Here is an 18492-nt window from a genome sequence, read left to right as displayed (position 1 = left end):
CTGTTTTAATTCTTCTAAAGAAATGTAGATCATTGGCTCTGGAGTGTGTTGGTTGGTAATAGAGTGAGCACAGCATTTGCTGGTTCAAAGGGATTAAGAGCGGACTTGTTGAGGAGAGGAAAGGATAGGGCCAGCTCACTCAGCTCTGTCAGGAGCCCTCAAACCCCACAGCAGGTATTTCACTTGGGGCTTCACAGAAAGCTCCCAGAAGAAATCATCTTGCAGGAGGGGTCTTGAATGAAAGCTTTGTGACTCTGGTGGAGACTCGGCAGTGTGTGCGCTGTCACTGGCTGTCCTGGCCGCAGGGGCTTCCCAGGAGCTCTGCCTTGGCTTCTTGGGATCTCAGGATTTGGGTTTTGTAGGGAGTCTCTCAAAAGCACGGTGTGCACAAGGCTATGGTCACAGGAAATGCATCCACACCTGCCCTGGGCAGTCTGGAACTTCCCAGGTGTCTGATGTGCTGTTAGGTAGGGTTGAACTGTGGGGCTGTGATGATGGAACCCCAAGCTGTTTCCCAAACAAACCTGGTGCTGGCTTTCCTTGGCCACGCTCTCATGCCCTTTCCCTTCACACTGGCTCCAGCTGACAAAGGGAGCCAGTAGGGAGACAATCACCTGGTTTGCTTGTGGGGTTTGATTTTGGTGTTTTCCTTCCCCCTGCCCTGGTGTCCCTCCCTCAGCCAGCTCAGCCTGGGGTCAGATGACTCCGAGGGTGTGGAGCTGCCCGGTCCTGCAGCACATCAGAGATAACAGCACCATCTCAGCTGGCTGAGCTATTCCTCTGCTGCTTCCCTGGGACCCATCAGCTGGGTTTACCACTGGGTTGGGAGCGAGTTGGGCAGAGCTGGAAAACTGCTCTAATCCCAAGTCTATGCCTTTGCTCAGAGAAGACTTTGCAGGACGATTATTACATTTTTAATTCAAATGCCTGTCGTTGTTGTTTTTGAATCCAGATGTTGCATGGGCTGGGACCTGTTTCTTATATTAAAAATCTGTGTTCTGAATATTTGTTAGCAAATGACTTAATTTAATTTAGCCTCCTGCAAATGCTTGACTGCATCAAACTCAGCTCAGCTCAACTCAACTCAGCTCAACTTTTAACACAACTCAACTTCATTGCAAACACTGCAGATACTCCTAACACTATTTCCTTTTCCTGGGCAGCCTCTGAACCCAACCTGAAGCTGCGCTCCAGACTAAAGCAGAAGGTGGCTGAGAGGAGGAGCAGCCCGCTCCTGCGCAGGAAGGACGGGCCCGTGGTGACGGCGCTCAAGAAGCGCCCGCTGGACGTCACAGGCACGGCAGGTAAGCCACAGTTCCTCGGTTCTTCCCCCCTTCTCCTTCCCCAAAATGCATTCCTGTCTCTTTAGTGTGCTTCAGCACCGCTGGAACCAAGCTGAGGGCACTGGAATTGTCCAGCCTGGAGGAGGCTGAAGTCAGGCCTCATCCCCATTTGCAGCTTCTTCACGAAGGGCAGCTTCCAGCTCTGCTCCCTGTGGCCAGGGACACAGCTGGAGCTGTGTCAGTTACAGTGGAAAATGGGAAAAGGTTCTTGACCCAGGGATTTTATACATACAGCTATGTATGTATTTTTTGACTACTTAATTGACAGTTTCTTGTTGAAAAGTGCTGTCCTTCCAGGACCAAACTTTGCAAGTGGGATCAGAGTAAAGAACGTGATGAGATTACCATAAAGTTAATTCTTAGCACCATCTAGGGATGTCTCTGTGTAAGTACCACCCGGTGACAGCTTCGCCAGGCTTTTCTCGCTCTTAGACACATGATCATCACTCCATCAAACTCAAAGTGAGCTCCCTTCACTCAGTGGGGTGGGTTTGGGAGACCCTGGGGTGCCTCAGTACCTCTATCAGAGCCTCTCTGTTTGCAGAGGGGAAGAAGGTTTTCAAGAGCTAAAGGTTGTGGAATCATAGGAATCATAAAATATCTTGAGGTGGAAGGCACCCACAAGGATAATCCAGTCCAACCATAGGCCTGCACAGGACATCCCAAAAATCTCAGCCTCTGCCTGAGAGCGTTTTCCAAAAAATCCAGGAGTTCTGGCAGCCTTTCAGGCCTGAAAATCCAATTTCCTTCACTCACAAAATGCTATATGGCACACAGCTCCTGGGATAAATCAGCCTCTGCTGGCTGACCATTTTTCCCTTCAATGACTTCAGAAATGGCATTGGAACCTCCCATTTCTCACTGGCATGGACGTGGTTCAAGAAGCCAGCCTGGAGCCTGTTAGAAAAGTATCTGAGTTGTCATGGTAAGAGGGGACTTTTAAACAGAAAATAAGTTTTAAAAGTAGTCTCACTTTGGGGAATAGAAATTATGTTTAATCCTTGAAGAAAGCAGGGGGTTCTGGTGGGACACCTTCCACTTGACCAGGTTCCTTCAGCCTGGCTTTGAGCACTTCCAGGAATCCAGGGACAGCCACAGCTTCCCTGGGCACCCTGTGCCAGGGTCTGCCCACCCTCACAGAGAAGAATTCCTTCCTACAATTCCCTCTAATCCTGCCCTCTGCCAGTGGAAAGCCATTCCCCCGTCCTGTCTTTCCAGGCCCTTGTAAAAATTAGCTTTTATTCCTCCTGGAGCAATGAGGAGCCTGCTGCAGCCTGTGGCACTGCAGCTGCTGGGTATCCTGCTGCAAATGCTTGGGGATGAGGAAAGTTCAAAAAGAAAAGGTTTGAGTGTTATTAACCTTCCCAAATAAAATTAGGAACACTGGCAGCTTTGCCAAACAGCAGGTGAAAGACCTTCCGAGAGAGGTCTGATGCAAGGAGTTGTCTTTAGGGTTAGAGGGAAAGAGGGTGAGAGAGGCACTTCTAGAAAAATGAAGCAGAACAACTTCAACATCCTCCAGTCTGACCTCTTCAAACCTCCCATGCCTTTTGTTACCTTTCAATCATATTTCAAGTTGTTAATACACTCTAAGAGAAATCCTTGTGGGGAGAAGCCTTAAATATGCTGAGTAGGTACTTGGATAAACCATTTGAAAGTGTATGTTGGTATTTTAACAGCCCTGGGAAGATGTAGGGGGAAGAAGGGGAGGAGGAAGAGGGCTGTTTTTGTCCAAAACAAAACAAAACAAAACAAAACTAAAAGGGGTTGTTATCTATCTAAATGCCATGACAGAGATGGTTTCTAATGTTAAAAAGTTGGTTTTGGATGTGTTTTTCAGACTCTGCATGCAACAGTGCTCCTGGATCTGGTCCCAGCTCTCCGAACAACAGCTCCAACAACATCAGCACCGAGAACGGAATTGCGGGATCAGTCACGAGTATCCAGGCAGAGGTACAGAGTCCTTCCCTCTGCTTTTGAACAGCCATCCACTTTGGGAGAGTTTTAGGGCTAAACCACACGAAAGGAAAACCCCGACTTGTGACTTGGAGCAGACTTTGGGAATTACCTCTCAGCCTGGGCTGACAGGATGCCTTATCTGTTTATTAAATCTGGTTTGAACCAGCTCACAGGCAGCTTGTGGTAGCTTGCAGTGGTTTTGTAGTGAGGAGAAAGTAAAAATAAAGGGATTCAGCAAGGTCAAACACAAGTATTGTAATGTTTGGGGAATTTATTCCTGTATCCCTGTATTTATTGTGTGCAGTAGGCTGGTCTAAATATGACCAAACCATATCTGGATTAAAGGGAATGGATTTAAACTTTTCCTCCACAGCTGGGGATCTGAAAGCTTGGTGCCATGTGTTGGTTTATAATCCCATAAACTTTCACCATCACTTGGGGCACTGCTGCATGCCCAGGGCAGGGTGTTGGCCTGGGTGAGGTAGGGTTGGATTGAGCACAGCAGCTGCTGTGTTCAGGAGTCCTGGAGCCAAACTTTTCCAAGGGGTCTGGGCCATGTGAGCCGGCTCCCACTATAAACTGTGCCTGTAAAAAAACAGTGTGGTTGTCTGATGTTACTGGTGCATTTCTTTTTATCCAGCTTCCCATTAGCTGTTCTCCCCATGAATAGAGTCTGTCTTAACACCAGGGCTCCAAAAACAGGCTGGGGCTTGTTCTCCATAAATATTCCTTTAGAATTGAAAAGGCCTTCTGATGGTGGAAATATCAGTCCGTACTGCTTTCTAGTTTTGTACAGATTTGCACTTTATTTTTATTTCTAATGTAGTGTAACAGTATTTAATGTGGGGAACATGCCTCCTTCTCCACCTTCTGCCGTGCCAAACTATCCAGCACATTTTCCAGCCACTCTAGTCCATGGTAAACCTTACAGATTTAGGTAACCTTACAGATTTAGTGTGAAGATTAAGATGGTGGAAGGTGGAGGCTTTGCTTGCCCCAGGAGGATGAGCACTGAGTTTTGGTTCTGCTGATCTAGGAGCTGTCAACTGCCAATTCCCAGTTGCTCATGATGGAAAAACTAGTGGATTTGACAGGTTTTTTTGTGACATAAACAGAGCAGGCAGCTTCCCAAAAGTCTCTGAAGGGGATTGGAATCAGGTGGTCTTTAAGGTCCCTTCAGGCCCAAACCATTCCATTAAGTCAGAGTGAGCTCCTGCAGGTGAATATGAAGCTGAAGCATCCTCCTCATCCATTTGATCTTTCAACTCGGATAATTAGAGCTGATCAGTTGGGACTAGACCAGCAACACCTAATCAGATGGACACTGACCACAAGGAAAAGTCTTTCCATCAACTGCTTGTAATGCAGCAATTTTGTGACTTAGGCTGAGGCATGAGCAGCACAAATTATTTGGAAAAAAAACCTGTTCTGCCCATGCCTTTCCCAGAGAAAAATATCTCTGCATTTTACTTCAGTATTCATGTCATGTGATCCCAACTGATCCATTGGCCTGTATTTGGGAAAAAATAAGTGGGGTTTAGTGTCTTTAAAATCCTCTTCTTCAGTAGTGTGACCTGGGTGTCCTCTTCTTATATGACCTGGCAGCTTAAGTGTTGGAGATGGCTTTAATACCAGTGGGCCAGGATTTCCCATATTCCCACCATTAAATGCTTGGAAGTATTTCAGTGTTTCTAAAAAGATAATGTTTTGTTTCCTTCTTAGCTTCATGTTTTATTTTAAATGAGAAGTATATCACACTGATTCTTAGTTTGCTGCATCACCCCTTGAAGCAGGTGTGTTGGAGGATGGTGCCCAAGTTTATCATTTGAGTGCCTTCAGTGGGGAAGAACTGTAGCCCTGCCTCCTTCAAAACACTTTCTGGTTTGAAATACTGTTTTTGGAGGTTTTTCCTTCTCTGAAAGGCACACAACAGTAACTGCCATTGCAGTTGGTACAAGCCTGTAAAAACTCTTGAGTACAGCTGCAAACTGTGCATTCAGAAATAGCTGTGTGCAATTCAGGCCCGTTTGTGCACAGCCCAGAGATGGGAGCTGTGTGTGTAAAGTGATGATAATGCTGCCAAATCCCATATGCTGAGAGCATCAAGCTGCTGTGTTCTTCTCTACTCTGTTTTCTGTATCAAATCCCCAGGAGAGGCTTTGAGGCAGAGCTCCAGAGTATTGATTGTTCAAAGGGAAAATTGATGTAGTTTTGTTTCATTTATGATATCAGTAAAATATTTCATTCCTCTGCTGACAATAAGTATCTCATTTTCAATGGCACACTGACATTATGTAATTTAAATTAAAGCAAAATTACCAGGAGTGCTCAAAAATCACTTGGAAGGAGAATTGTGTGGGTACAAATAATTACATGGAGAGTCACTTTAGGTTAGAGAGAAAAATGAAGTTTTTTTTACAATAAGTCTGTTAAAAAAGAGGTACAGGCTGCCCAGAAAAGCTGTGGCCACCTCATCCCTGAAAGTGTCCATGGTCAGGCTCAGTTTTGGGTTTGGAGCACCCTGGGATAGTGGAAGGTGTCCCTGCCCATGGCAGGGGGTGGAACAACCTGGCCTTGAACAATTCCAGGGGTGAGGCAGCTATGATTTAAGTACAGATTGCCCCATAATAGAATCTCAGTTAAACAAAATCCTGTTTTTCACAGCAGCACCTGAGTTTCACAGACTTCTGTAGAAGTTGTCTTGAGGTCAGAACTCTATTTACGTTGGAAAATCACCTGCAGAGGCCTCAGGGTAATCAGAACACTGGTTTCCTAGCAGGAAAATCAGGCACTTTATTGTAATTTTTATAATAGGTTTTCTAGTGCGTATTTCAAATCAGTCTTGTTTAGAAATTAAAGGTATTTTTCCTAAAGTGTTCTTGCTTCAAATGCCTGTAAGAAAACTGAGCAAATCTTGCCTTTCACTCTGAAAAACAGGAAATAGCTCCTTAAATGCAACCTTGAGGCTTTTGGATGAGATTTTGAAGTCTGATTTGTGCTAACACACACTAGTAAATAACATAAATTGTCTGCTATTTGCTAAAGAGAAAAACACCAATTCTAAAGCTTTTTTTTTTTTTTAAGATAATCTCTTTTACCTTTAAAGAGGCAAATGCTTGAGAAGGCACAAGTACCAAGGGAACAACACATAGCTGCACCATGGGAGGTTTAGGTTGGATGCTAGGGGAAGATTCTTACCCCAGAGGGTGCTGGGGCACTGGACAGTCTCCCCAGGGAATGGGCACAGCCCCAAGGCTGCCAGAGCTCCCGGAGTGTTTGGACAATGAGCTCAGGGATGCACAGGGCGGGATTGCTGGGGTGTTTGTGCAGTTCTGGAGACTCTGTGTCCCCTCCTGCTGCCTTGTCCCGGTGAGTGCCATGTCCTGGCAGGCTCTGCGGTGGGCTCTCACCCGTGGTTGCTCTTGTTTGCAGACCAGCCTGGCTCACAGGCTCGTGAACCGCGAGGGCTCTGTGACGCAGCTCCCGCTCTACACCTCGCCCTCCCTGCCCAACATCACGCTAGGACTGCCTGCCACCGGCCCTTCCAGCGTGAGTGGGGCTGCAATCAGCCTCTGGGATGTCAGCAGGGCTGGGATCAGCCTCTGGGATGTCAGTGGGGCTGGGATCAGCCTCTGGGATGTCAGCAGGGCTGGGATCAGCCTCTGGGATGTCAGCAGGGCTGGGATCAGCCTCTGGGATGTCAGCGGGGCTGGGATCAGCCTCTGGGATGTCAGCAGGGCTGGGATCAGCCTCTGGGATGTCAGCAGGGCTGGGATCAGCCTCTGGGATGTCAGCAGGGCTGGGATCAGCCTCTGGGATGTCAGTGGGGCTGGGATCAGCCTCTGGGATGTCAGCAGGGCTGGGATCAGCCTCTGGGATGTCAGTGCAGTTGGGATCAGCCTCTGGGATGTCAGCAGGGCTGGGATCAGCCTCTGGGATGTCAGTGGGGCTGGGATCAGCCTCTGGGATATCAGTGCAGTTGGGATCGGTCTCTGGGATGTCAGCAGGGCTGGGATCAGCCTCTGGGATGTCAGCGGGGCTGGGATCAGCCTCTGGGATGTCAGCGGGGCTGGGATCAGCCTCTGGGATGTCAGTGCAGTTGGGATCAGCCTCTGGGATGTCAGCGGGGCTGGGATCAGCCTCTGGGATATCAGTGCAGTTGGGATCAGCCTCTGGGATGTCAGAGGGGCTGGGATCAGCCTCTGGGATGTCAGTGGGGCTGGGATCAGCCTCTGGGATATCAGTGCAGTTGGGATCAGCCTCTGGGATGTCAGTGCAGTTGGGATCAGCCTCTGGGATGTCAGCAGGGCTGGGATCAGCCTCTGGGATGTCAGCAGGGCTGGGATCAGCCTCTGGGATATCAGTGCAGTTGGGATTGGTCTCTGGGATGTCAGCGGGGTTGGATCAGCCTCTGGGATGTCAGTGCAGTTGGGATCAGCCTCTGGGATGTCAGTGCAGTTGGGATTGGTCTCTGGGATGTCAGCGGGGTTGGGATCAGCCTCTGGGATATCAGTGCAGTTGGGATCAGCCTCTGGGATGTCAGCGGGGCTGGGATCAGCCTCTGGGATGTCAGTGCAGTTGGGATCAGCCTCTGGGATGTCAGTGGGGCTGGGTTCACCCTCTGGCATGTCAGCAGGGCTGGGATCAGTCTCTGGGATGTGTCAGCAGGGTTGGGATCAGTCTGGGATGTCAGCGGGGCTGGGTTCAGCCTCTGGGATGTCTCTTAACCCTTTGTGCCCCGTTTGCAGGCGGGACAAGCGCAGCAGGACGCGGAGAGGCTGGCAATCCCAGCCTTACAGCAGCGGATCTCCTTATTCCCTGGCACTCACCTCACTCCTTACCTGAGCACTACAACGTTGGAGAGGGATGGAGGAACTGCACACAACCCTCTCCTGCAGCACATGGTCCTACTGGAACAGCCAACTGCACAAACACCCCTGGTCACAGGTGAGCGCTCCAGGGGCAGCACTCAGGCACCTGGAAAAGAGAGGAAAGCAGCAGGGATCTGTTGGGTTGTTGTCAAGGCAGCCTCTAGATCCTGCATCACCTCTCCACCCCACAGGTAGAACTTAAAACTTTTGTCTGTTGATTAATTGATTAGTGGTAGTTTTTCCAAAATCAGTTCTCCCACCTTATTTTGGTGAGATGAAAATAAACACCGTTATTCCATCAGGACAGCAAAAGTTGGTTGCTAAAATTTGAAAGCTATTTTAAGAGTTAAGAGTTCAGACCAAAGTGAGGGCAAAAACATTGCATGTTAATTATTCTTGTTTTATTTGTTTATTATTCTATATTTTCCATGGATGGTTTCTATTCTATGAAGAGTATGAAAGGCACACACTTAGAGAATCGCAGGTTAAAACAATTCCTTTCCATCATTAATATAAATAGCAAAACTGTGGCAAAATCAGCTGCCTCCCAACAGATTGTATTTGTTTGTGTGTGTTCCCTTTCGGGGATGTTAATTGCTGTGAGTCACTCCCGGTGCTGGGTTTTCAGAATGAACTACCTGTGGGAAGGCCTATGGCTATAAATAGGCTGGATTCAAAGCAGTGATTCCCACTGGGATGCATTCCTAGTTTTGTGTGTGTGGTGCTAGGGCAAAGGATGTTCTTCCTCAGTTACTGACGTGTTGCTTTTCCTTCCCTTCCCTCCATTTCTAATGAAGTTCTTGAGAGGTGTCAGCCCTTGCAGCATTGCAGCTCATTGCTGGTTATACATCCAAACCCCAGGAATATCCACGGGGTTGGGATAAGCTTGGGAGCACATAGCTATGGGGAGGCTGATGCAGAGAAGTGTGGTGTTTGCTTCTCTGTTTCCAGCACACTGTGTTCGCTTCCAAGCAAATTCCTTCTGCTCCACCTGCCCTGTGCGGTACTTTCCGAGCAAATATAGCATGTTACAACCCAACGCTCAGGAGAAGGAGTCAGGACTGAGAAACAAGGAGAAACACACATTCCAGAGGCAGCAGCTGAGCGACAGCGAGCTCACACGTGGTCCCCAAAGCCTTGAGTACACCAGCTGCCAAGCTGCAGCCAGTATTTGGAAACTGCTTGGTAAGAAAGTGGAGTTTATTAGGATTCTGCTGGAGAGCCTTGAGCTCTGGAGATAATCCCCCGACAGCTGCAGGACTGTCCAGCTGTGATGTTTCTCTCTGGGCTGGAAGGTAGACATGACCAGTTTGGGAAGCTAGACTAGAATTCCCTAGCTGTGCCATTCCTCTTGGGAATGGTTACTCCAGGTAGCATCCTTCATGTTGTGATACATGTTTTGATGTTCCTCATTCCTGATGGAACCTACTCAGGGCTTGGAGCAACCTGGGATAGTGGAAGGTGTCCCTGGCCATGGCAGGAGGCAGAATGAGATGAGTTTTAATGTCCCTCCCAAGCCCAGCTGTTCCAGGATTCTTTGAACATGGTGTCTCCTATAAGGCTTTCCCAGGAGCACACACCTTGGCCATTGCCTTAGAGGAAGACAGTCTTCAAAAACATCCTGTGCAAGCTCTGCTGTCTGATTTGAATTTTTGGGAGGAGGAGCTGTGCTCTCAGAAAAAAAGGAGCGCATCTTTCCCAATTATCCGTGTGTTCATATGCAGACCTGTGTGTGTACACACTGACATCTGCAGAGACATGCATTTATAAAATCAAATGCCCTTTCACGTGATCCCTTTGAGAAAAAGCAGAGAGTGGGAGAAACTAAGTCTTCTGAGAAAAGATGCTTTCACATGAGTCAGCTCCTTCCTTGTAGGGCAGTTCTGTGAATCAGTGGGAAAGGAGGTCACATCCTGAGACACAAATGCCAAGGTGTTTCTAATCCTCAGCAACCAGCTGGCTGCAGACTTCAGGGCAGCTTCTCCCTCTCCTAAACAAAAGCCTGAGGAGAGCAGAGGGCTTCTTGCCCAAAAGTGACTGCAGCCCTAACCCTGCTAGGGAGGCGGCTGGTTTCTGCAGCTTGAATTGAACCTGGGATCAGTCCCTAAATCAAGCAGAGCTGTGAAGTTTAAACTTCTCCAGACCGCTGTGGTCTCACGAAGCAACGGAAGGGTAGGTGAGGTGTTGCTGGTTTCAAGAAATGAGATGTTTCCAGAGAGTCTCTGAGTCACCAAGCAGACACAGACCTCAAACCAAGCAAAGCACTGCTCTGGGCAGTGGTGATTAATTTATCTGCTCTCTCTCAAGGCAGCTCCAGCTGTAGATGGCAAGGTGGCTGGGTTTGACATGGTATCACTGTCTCAATCAGCGTTACTCAACAGCTGTTTTCTCCCTTCCTTTCTTCTTCCTTTTGTTTCTCCTCTGCTGTTTTTTCCTCCATATTATCTTCAGACTGGTATCTTTCAGGACTGCCCCTGCACGCACAGCCCCTGGTGGGTGGAGAGAGGGTCTCCCCTTCGATCCACAAGCTGCGGCAGCACCGCCCGCTCGGGCGCACACAGTCTGCTCCCCTGCCCCAGAACGCCCAGGCCCTCCAGCAGCTGGTGATCCAGCAGCAGCACCAGCAGTTTCTGGAGAAACACAAACAGCAATTCCAGCAGCAGCAGCTGCACATCAGCAAGGTAGGCACGAAGCTTTCAATGCCTTTTTTCCTCCACAGCAGCTTCAAGTGTGCAATTTCAGGGTCTCTAACATAAGTGTGTTTGTGGGCTCTATCTCCCAACATCCCTGGGCCTCTCGTCCTTGGACCTCTCTCAGGCATAAAAACACCAGGATGTATTAGTGAGGAAAGTTATTCAGATTTTCTGAAACACTTGCTGAAAGGCTGAGAGACTTAGGGATGTTCATCTGGAGAAGAGAAAGCTCCAGGGAGACGTCAGAACTGCTTCCAGTGTCTAAAAGGGTTCCAGGAGAGCTGGAGAGGGACTGGGGACAAGGGGTGGAGGGACAGGACACAGGGAATGACTTCCCACTGCCAGAGGGCAGGGATGGATGGGATATTGGGAAGGAATTGCTCCCTGTGAGGGTGGGCAGGCCCTGGCACAGGGTGCCCAGAGAAGCTGTAGCTGCTCCTGGATCCCTGGCAGTGTCCAAGGCCAGGTTGGACATTGGGGCTTGGAGCAGCTTGGGACAGTGGAAGGTGTCCCTGCCCATGACAGGGGATGGAGCTTCATCGTCTCTAAGATCCCTTCCCACCCAAATCCCTCTGGGATTTGTACTGTTTTGAGGCTTTCTAAACACTCCTCCCAAGGAGTTCCAGGAAAGGCTTTCCTTAGGACAGCAGTGATTCCAGCAGCAGCTCTGGGGCTCAGAACAAGCCCGTGGCAGTTGGGGATTCAGATTGCTGCTGCTTCCTTTACAGAGGTGGAGGCTCCTCCAGATATTTCCACTGTTCCAGTCCTGCGAGGAAACACAACTAACGAGGGCTGGATCAAAGAGTGAAAGAAGTCACAAGGCCCCCAATCCCCAAACCCTTGTTTATGGCCGGGGCTGAGGCAGGATGATTACACAAGTTGCTGACGTCAATGCTGTCCTCCTGGAGCGCTGCCACCGTGGCTGCCAGCCCTTGCCCCGGCTCAGCCCCACACGCGGGGCTCTGGGGAGCTGCTGCTCCACAGGGATCACATTTCCTCACCCCTCCAACCCCTCCTCGGGACCAGGGCAGCAGGGTGCAGGGCAGCGAGTCAGGGTTCTTTGTTGGAGGAAGTGTCAGCTGGAGGGATCTTTTGCAGGAAGGTTTTTAAAGCTTTTCCAAAGCCTTGGCTGTGACGTATCCACTGAGCTAATTCAGACTTTCTCCTGGACCTCCCAGGAGCTGGCGAGCCACTGGAGCACTCTGAATTCCAGCTTTGTCCATCAGTCTCCACAGCAAAATAAGTCAGAGAAGGTTTAATTAAACTGATTTCCCTGTGTTTGATTTACAGGAGTCACGAGTAAAATCACTTAGGTGCTAGCGCTGTGTGCATGTGGCAGATTTATCCCATGGGATAGCATCCAAGTGCTGACATGGGAAAAGACTTTTCCCAGATGTGGGGATATTTTAGGACCTCCATGTATGTAGGAGAGTTAAGGGCAGAACTAAAAATAAAATAAAATATTATTTAATTATTAACAGGACCAATAGCACTGCCTGTTTTTTTTTTATTTGTGGATTTCCCATAAATAATACTCCTGAAGTATTTTATATATTTATATACACCTAAATCAGGCTTTTCTTAATTCCTTGTGATTTCTCCAGACTTCGAGATTTTGGCCCTAGATGTTCCCTGTTAGGTGTCTGCAGCAGATGAAATTTTTGAGGAAACTGCAGTCAAAACAAGTATTGCTGTTTCAAGGAAGGCAACTAAGGAAGAATGTGTAGTTTTATGGAAAAATAAGAATAATTATTGGGACCCCTGGATCCCTGGAACTGTCCAAGGCCAGGTTGGACAGGGCTTGGAGCAGCCTGGTGTAATGGTTTATGGTTTGCCAATTGTAATATATTTACCTTTTGTTGTGAAATAGGATTAGGAGTAAAAGTAAAGCAGGCCTAAAACTTAAAAAGGGAATAAAGAAAAAAAAACTCTATTAACAACACAAATAATAATAATAAATTCAGAACAGATTTTCAGACCAGTTCCTCTTTCCCCCTTTATTACAGTTTAACAACATACAGGGACACTTCAGTCAATTCCTTACTTAAATAATCTTTTTCAGTTCACTTTAGGGAGAGGAGTTTCTTCTTGTTTAGCTATAAGGATCTTTTACCAAGAGAGGAAATCACCAGTTCTCTCTTGACTCCACTTCTTCATGATTACAGCCGCCTGGGATCTGCTATCATGAATTTCCTCCCACTTTACAGTCTTTTCAGAGCTGAGTTGCAGGCCATGTTAAAAAGTCACGGGGTATTACTTTTAAGGATGAGCTACTCAAAGGCAAAAGTTCTCTTCAGCTCACTTCTCTCTGTTCATACTCCATTCCCAGGAACAGAGATCCCCTGTTTTCCTCAGGGCAAAGGATTCTTCAAACAGTTTACACCTTGCTCCACCCCCATTGTCTCTCTTTTTTTTTTTATGGTTTAAAGGGATTTTTTTCGTGAAGTACAGTCCACCCCTATAACTTACAAAAAGGTATTTCAGCCAACATTCACGGCATCTCCTCATTCTCCTTCTATCTAGAAACGTAGCTCTTACTTCATTGACCTTTGTGTATCCTTTCTGTTCTTCTCCCTCTCACCCAAGGAAAGATGAAAGTCTGCAAGTCTTATCTGAGCATTGGAAAAAAAGAAGTTGCAGGGGCTGGGCCAGGCCATGCCGGAGCTGTGTCAGGATCTCAGGCCGCCCAGGCCACGCTGGAGGGGCAGGACGAAAACTGCAAAGTGCAGCCAGAGGAGAAATCGGTGCCAAGGCCCTGGTTCCACGGCTTTCCTCCGGCGCTGCCCGCCCCCAGCTCCAGCCGCAGCCCGGGGGTTCTCCCTCTGCCCTGCCCAGCACACAAAGCCCTGGGGGCTCTCCCGAACCGGGCCCGGCTGCCTCCCCCCAGCCCGTGAGGGCGGCTGGGCAGGGCCCCGCCGAGCCACGGCCACACCGCGAAAAAAAATCCCAGCAATGGGCTCTGCTCCCCTTGGTCACTGGGGCCCCTGTTTAAAACGGGGCCCAGCAGCCTCCGGAGCCGCTCCCGCCTGGCCCGGGCCGCACTAGAAAGAACAGTTCCACACGTCTAGAGGCCGGAAATGCAGGAGAGCTTTCCCGGCTTTTACTTGCTTCAAATGGGATTCACGGAGCGAACCGACTTTTCCAATTGGTTTCTCAGGCTGTCAACAACTAAACCAGCCTCCAATTGGTCCCATCAATCCACAGAGGAAGTTCTCATGGAGAAAAACTTCCTAGTGTGCCTTCCCCTTAGGGTAGAACCAGCACACCTGGGATAGTAGAAGGTGTCCCTGCCCATGGCAGGGCTGGAATGGGATGAGCTTTAAGATCCCTTCCAACCCAAATTATTCCGTGATTCTTATTGAGCTGATATTCCACCATCAGCCTGTGGTTCTATTTCCCACGGTTTTTTGCATGTTTAATGTTCAAAAGGGAGGTGCCAGGGGAGGTTTCATTTGGAAAATATCAGGAATAATTTCTGCACTGAAAGGATGGTCAGGCACTGGCACAGGCTGCCCGGGCAATGGGGGATTCCCCATTCCTGGAAGTATTCATACAACCTGTGGAGGTGGCACTTGGGGACAGGGTTTGGGGTGGGTTTAGCAGTGCTGGGGGAACAGCTTGACTCAATAGTCTGAGAGGGCTTTTCCAACCTTTAGGATTCTGTGATTTGTAATATTAGAAGGAGTTTTGCTCCAAGCCCCCACCCAGCCTTGCAGACAGGTTGCTCCCTCTCCTCCAGGCACAGAAGCTCACAGTTTCCTGGCCCTTCCAGCTATAGGACTGAGGCTACCTCAGACAGTTGTTTTTCCCCTGCTGTCCCATCACTTCAGGGGAAAAAAAAAAACAAATACATCAAGAGATTTCTGTAGGCTTTGGCTTCTTCAGAAGGCTCTGCTGTCTCCCTCCATGGCTGGCGCCCAAGTCGGCCTTTCCCCATCATCCTTTATCATCTCTTGTTTCTCCTTAGTCCATAAAAGTTAAAAATCAGAACTCAAAGGCAACATGGGAAGAGCCACATCAAGTTGAATGAGTTCAGCCTTTATCATCCTTTAATTTTCCTTCCTGTTTTTTCCTCATTTTTGTCAAAGCTGTCTCCATTTTCCAGAGTTGTTCTGATTCTTCCTTGAGTTTGTCCTTCACCTCCAGAGGGAGGAAAGGGAGGGTTCTGCTGGTTTCTGCACATCATGGTGTGGTCAGGGCTGAGCTGACACCCTCCTTTGCTTCCCAGCTCCCCTCTTCCTCTGGTTTTCCTCCTGTGCCACCCCATCGATGGGGATTGGGGTCCCATCCAGCCCAAACCATTCTGGGATTCCATTGTTTTTCTTCTGGGGGCTTCTCATTGATCTCTGACATGTAAGTAGATATTTCTAACATCTTGGTAGGACCTTCAAGGTCTTCAGTGTGCCAGGAACTTGCTACTGTGGAGAAAGGTGTCCTGGAGAAGGTGATATGGATTGATGGGAATGGTGATGCTCAGAGGTTGGATTTAATGGTCTTTGAGGTCTTTTCCAACCTTATTGATTCTGTGATTCTATTTATCACATCTACTGGACAAATCCAATGCCAGCTGAAATGGCACTAGTGAAAAATGCAGCTTTTTGTCCCCTCATTAAATGATTCACAGAAAAATTATGAACTCTTTGACTCTTTGGTTTCCCCTGTATTCATGACCTGACTTTGCTATGTATTTTTTTTTTGTTTGTTTGGGTTTTTTTTATTTTTTTTTAAATTATTTTTCATTTTCTGTTCTTTGTATTTCAAAGCTGTGGAGGAGAACTCTTGCCAGCTGCATGGAGCCTTTTAAGCATGCTTGTGACTAGAGAGCTGTAATTTATTCTGAAGTTGTTATCTGCCCGAGGCTGGAGAGGCACTACCTTTACCAGAGGTTTATGGTGGCAGTTTGTGACAGCCAGAGGCCACTGGGTATGAAAACAGAGAGAACCTCATGGCAGTGGAAGCCAGAGAGCTAATTAAGGGATGGAGGGGTTATTTATGGTGTTTTGTGCGTACTATTTCAGATATATTTACAGGCATTATCAGTGCTGCCATTACAGCCAGAACCCTTGAACTTTTATTCCCTCCAATTTTAAATTGCATCAGCACGTGCTTGTAAAACTGCACAAATGGAAGGTTTTTAGGGAGTTTGGATGAGCCTGGGATGCAGATACTAGATGTATTATGTGGAGTGTGGTGGTAACAAAGTGACTTCTCTGCAAAATTGTCCTTTAAGAGCGGGGTTGCAGTGGCTGGAGCTGGTGACAGACCAGGAAATTCCCTCTGCAGACAGAATGTCTGAAATGTCCTTGTCATTGACCACTTGGTCTTCTCAACCTTCACTGTGGTTGTCATTTAATTCTTACATTTTTAAGGAGTAGGAAAAATTTAAAACTTCCAGGGAATTACATTACCTCTCATTCCCATTAGATATGACAATGGCACTGTAAGTTACTTTTCCCAGCAATTACCTCATACAGTTCAGAAGTTCAAAAGACATTAAGTATTAAGTTCAAAAGCTTGAGACCTTCAATCCAAGCAGGGGGAAAAAAATTGCAGCAGATGGTTTATGATAATTTAATTATCTTTAGAACAGATAATATGCATCAAGCCTAAGAGGGCTTAGAGAAAATTGGTGGAAGAACTTTTAGCTGAATGTGGTTTGGTTATTCAGTGTGTGTTACAAGGAGTGAGAATGGGAGGAGGCAGGGGGAACCTCACAAAAATCCTTGAGGGCGTTTGATCCCTGAATCTTTGCAGGGACCTCCTGAGGTCACTGAGGGCAGTGTCCCTCCTCTAGCAGGTTGCCCAAGGATCTCCAAGGATGGAGATTCCAGAACAGCTTGTTCAGTGTCTGACCACCCTCACAGGGAAAAAAAACAAAACAAAAACCAAAGTTTTATTGTGTCCAAAAGGAATTTTATGGGTTTTAATTTGTGCCCATGGCCTCCTGTCCCATCACCTGTGAGTGTAACCCATGAGAGTCCCATGGACTTAAGGAAATCCAGGTCTTTTAAGTATTTATTAAACCTGGTAATTCCTTCACCAAGGGAAGTTTTCCTTGTTCCAGACTTTTTCTCTGGTGTCAGAGTCCTGGGTTTCCTGAAGGATGGTCTTAAATAAGGCATTAATTCTGTCTCATGTGCCACCAGGTGCCTTCCCTCATTCAGCAGTGGCACCAGGATCTTCTTAGCCTTCCTCTTTTCTTTCTTCGTGTCCCTTGTCAGATTCAACCCCATTCCTGCCCCTCTGCCTTGCTTAGGTTGTATGGCAGAGCCTTCCTTCCTGCTTTTGAGGGGAAAAAAGGCTTAATTCCAGGTTGGAGCCACTGTTCTTCAAAGAGCAAGTTACTGACAAATAGTCCCACCTCCTGCATGTGTTCAATAGCCATGTTTTGATTTAGCTTTATTAGATTTAAAATCAATATTGCTTTCCATACCGATGACCTAATCCTCATTAAACCTTGCCCTGACAACTTTCAAAGTGCAGCAGTTTCTTTATAAGCCTGTGAAACAGGGACAGCCTGAGCTCTTTGAAAGGGAGGAAATGGATTGGTTTTCCTACGCTGGAGTTAAAAACAGGTCACATTTGGAGGTTTTTTTGTTTAGTTTTGTATCCCAAATAAAGATTATAAGCCGTCTAAGACAGAGAGCTGTGAAATTTATCTTGCCAAAGAACTTAAAAGAAGTCTGAGTGAATTACAGAGAAAATGAAATTGTTCCTTTTGGTTTAGGAGCTGCTGTCTGAGATGCTTACTGTATCTGGTTAGGAAGGTTGGGTTAGAACAATGCTGCTCTTGAGGTTTGCTCTCAGCTGCATGTCCTGAGTTCCTCTTAACCTGTTCCGTAAGAGTGCAGATTTTCAAGTAATCATTATTTCAGCCTCACAGCTGAAATTCAGGGAGTGATTCGAGGTGATGTTGAGCAAACAGGCAGCAAAGACCCTGTTGGAGGGTTTGTGTCCACTGTATTCTTTCAGAATTTAATTGCCAAACATCTCGATGCTTGCTCTGTGGATTTGTGAATGGAGTAGCATCTGGAGGCGTATAGGAACAAGAGGCTCTTATTCCTTCAGAGGGAAGATGAAGTGGAAAATAAGGGGCTGTCATTACTTGGGACACAGGATTTCAGAGCCCTAAACACCAAGGTTGCCCTGACCTTTCCCTGAGATTGTTTCAGGTCTGGATTGTGAGATGGAATAACTCAGAGCTGCTCTTTACTTCGAGCCTGCAGAGCAGAGCCAGCTTTCCCCATGGTGGGATGCAGTTCATTGATAAGTTTGGGCTTCTTTCAGATCATCTCCAAGCCCGCCGAGCCGGCACGGCAGCACGAGAGCCACCCCGAGGAGACGGAGGAGGAGCTGCGGGAGCACCAGGCGCTGCTGGAGGAGCCGTACGGAGAGCGGGGCCAGAAGGAGCCCCCGGCACTGGCCAGCGTGGTGCAGGTCAAGCAGGAGCCCATTGAGAGTGATGAGGAGGAGTCGGAGCCGCAGCAGGAGCTGGAGTCCGGGCAGAGGCAGGCGGAGCAGGAGCTGCTCTTCCGCCAGGTGAGCTGCCAGCTCTGGCACTCGCATCTGGGCTTGGAAGTCACCTTGTGTTGCTCCAAGGGGGAGACTGAGGGGAACCAGCTCCCG

The 18492-nt window shown here is 47.9% G+C and overlaps 1 protein-coding gene across 1 annotated transcript in view; it reads left to right on the top strand.

Annotated features, from left to right (window-relative positions):
• The window catches only part of HDAC4 (histone deacetylase 4), a 172703-nt gene that overhangs the window by 117268 nt on the left and 36943 nt on the right, over positions 1-18492 (top strand). Inside the window, exons 8-13 of the mRNA XM_062506782.1 lie at positions 1164-1295; positions 3184-3296; positions 6735-6851; positions 8051-8249; positions 10625-10854; positions 18154-18405. Coding sequence (XP_062362766.1) covers positions 1164-1295; positions 3184-3296; positions 6735-6851; positions 8051-8249; positions 10625-10854; positions 18154-18405 — 1043 coding nt within the window. The remainder of the gene's footprint in view (positions 1-1163; positions 1296-3183; positions 3297-6734; positions 6852-8050; positions 8250-10624; positions 10855-18153; positions 18406-18492) is intronic.

The sequence above is a fragment of the Cinclus cinclus genome, chromosome 21 (genome assembly GCF_963662255.1).
Source record: "Cinclus cinclus chromosome 21, bCinCin1.1, whole genome shotgun sequence".
Lineage (NCBI taxonomy): Eukaryota > Metazoa > Chordata > Aves > Passeriformes > Cinclidae > Cinclus > Cinclus cinclus.
The sequence above is the reverse complement of the archived record's forward strand: the minus strand, read 5'-3'. Positions and strand labels throughout refer to the sequence as shown.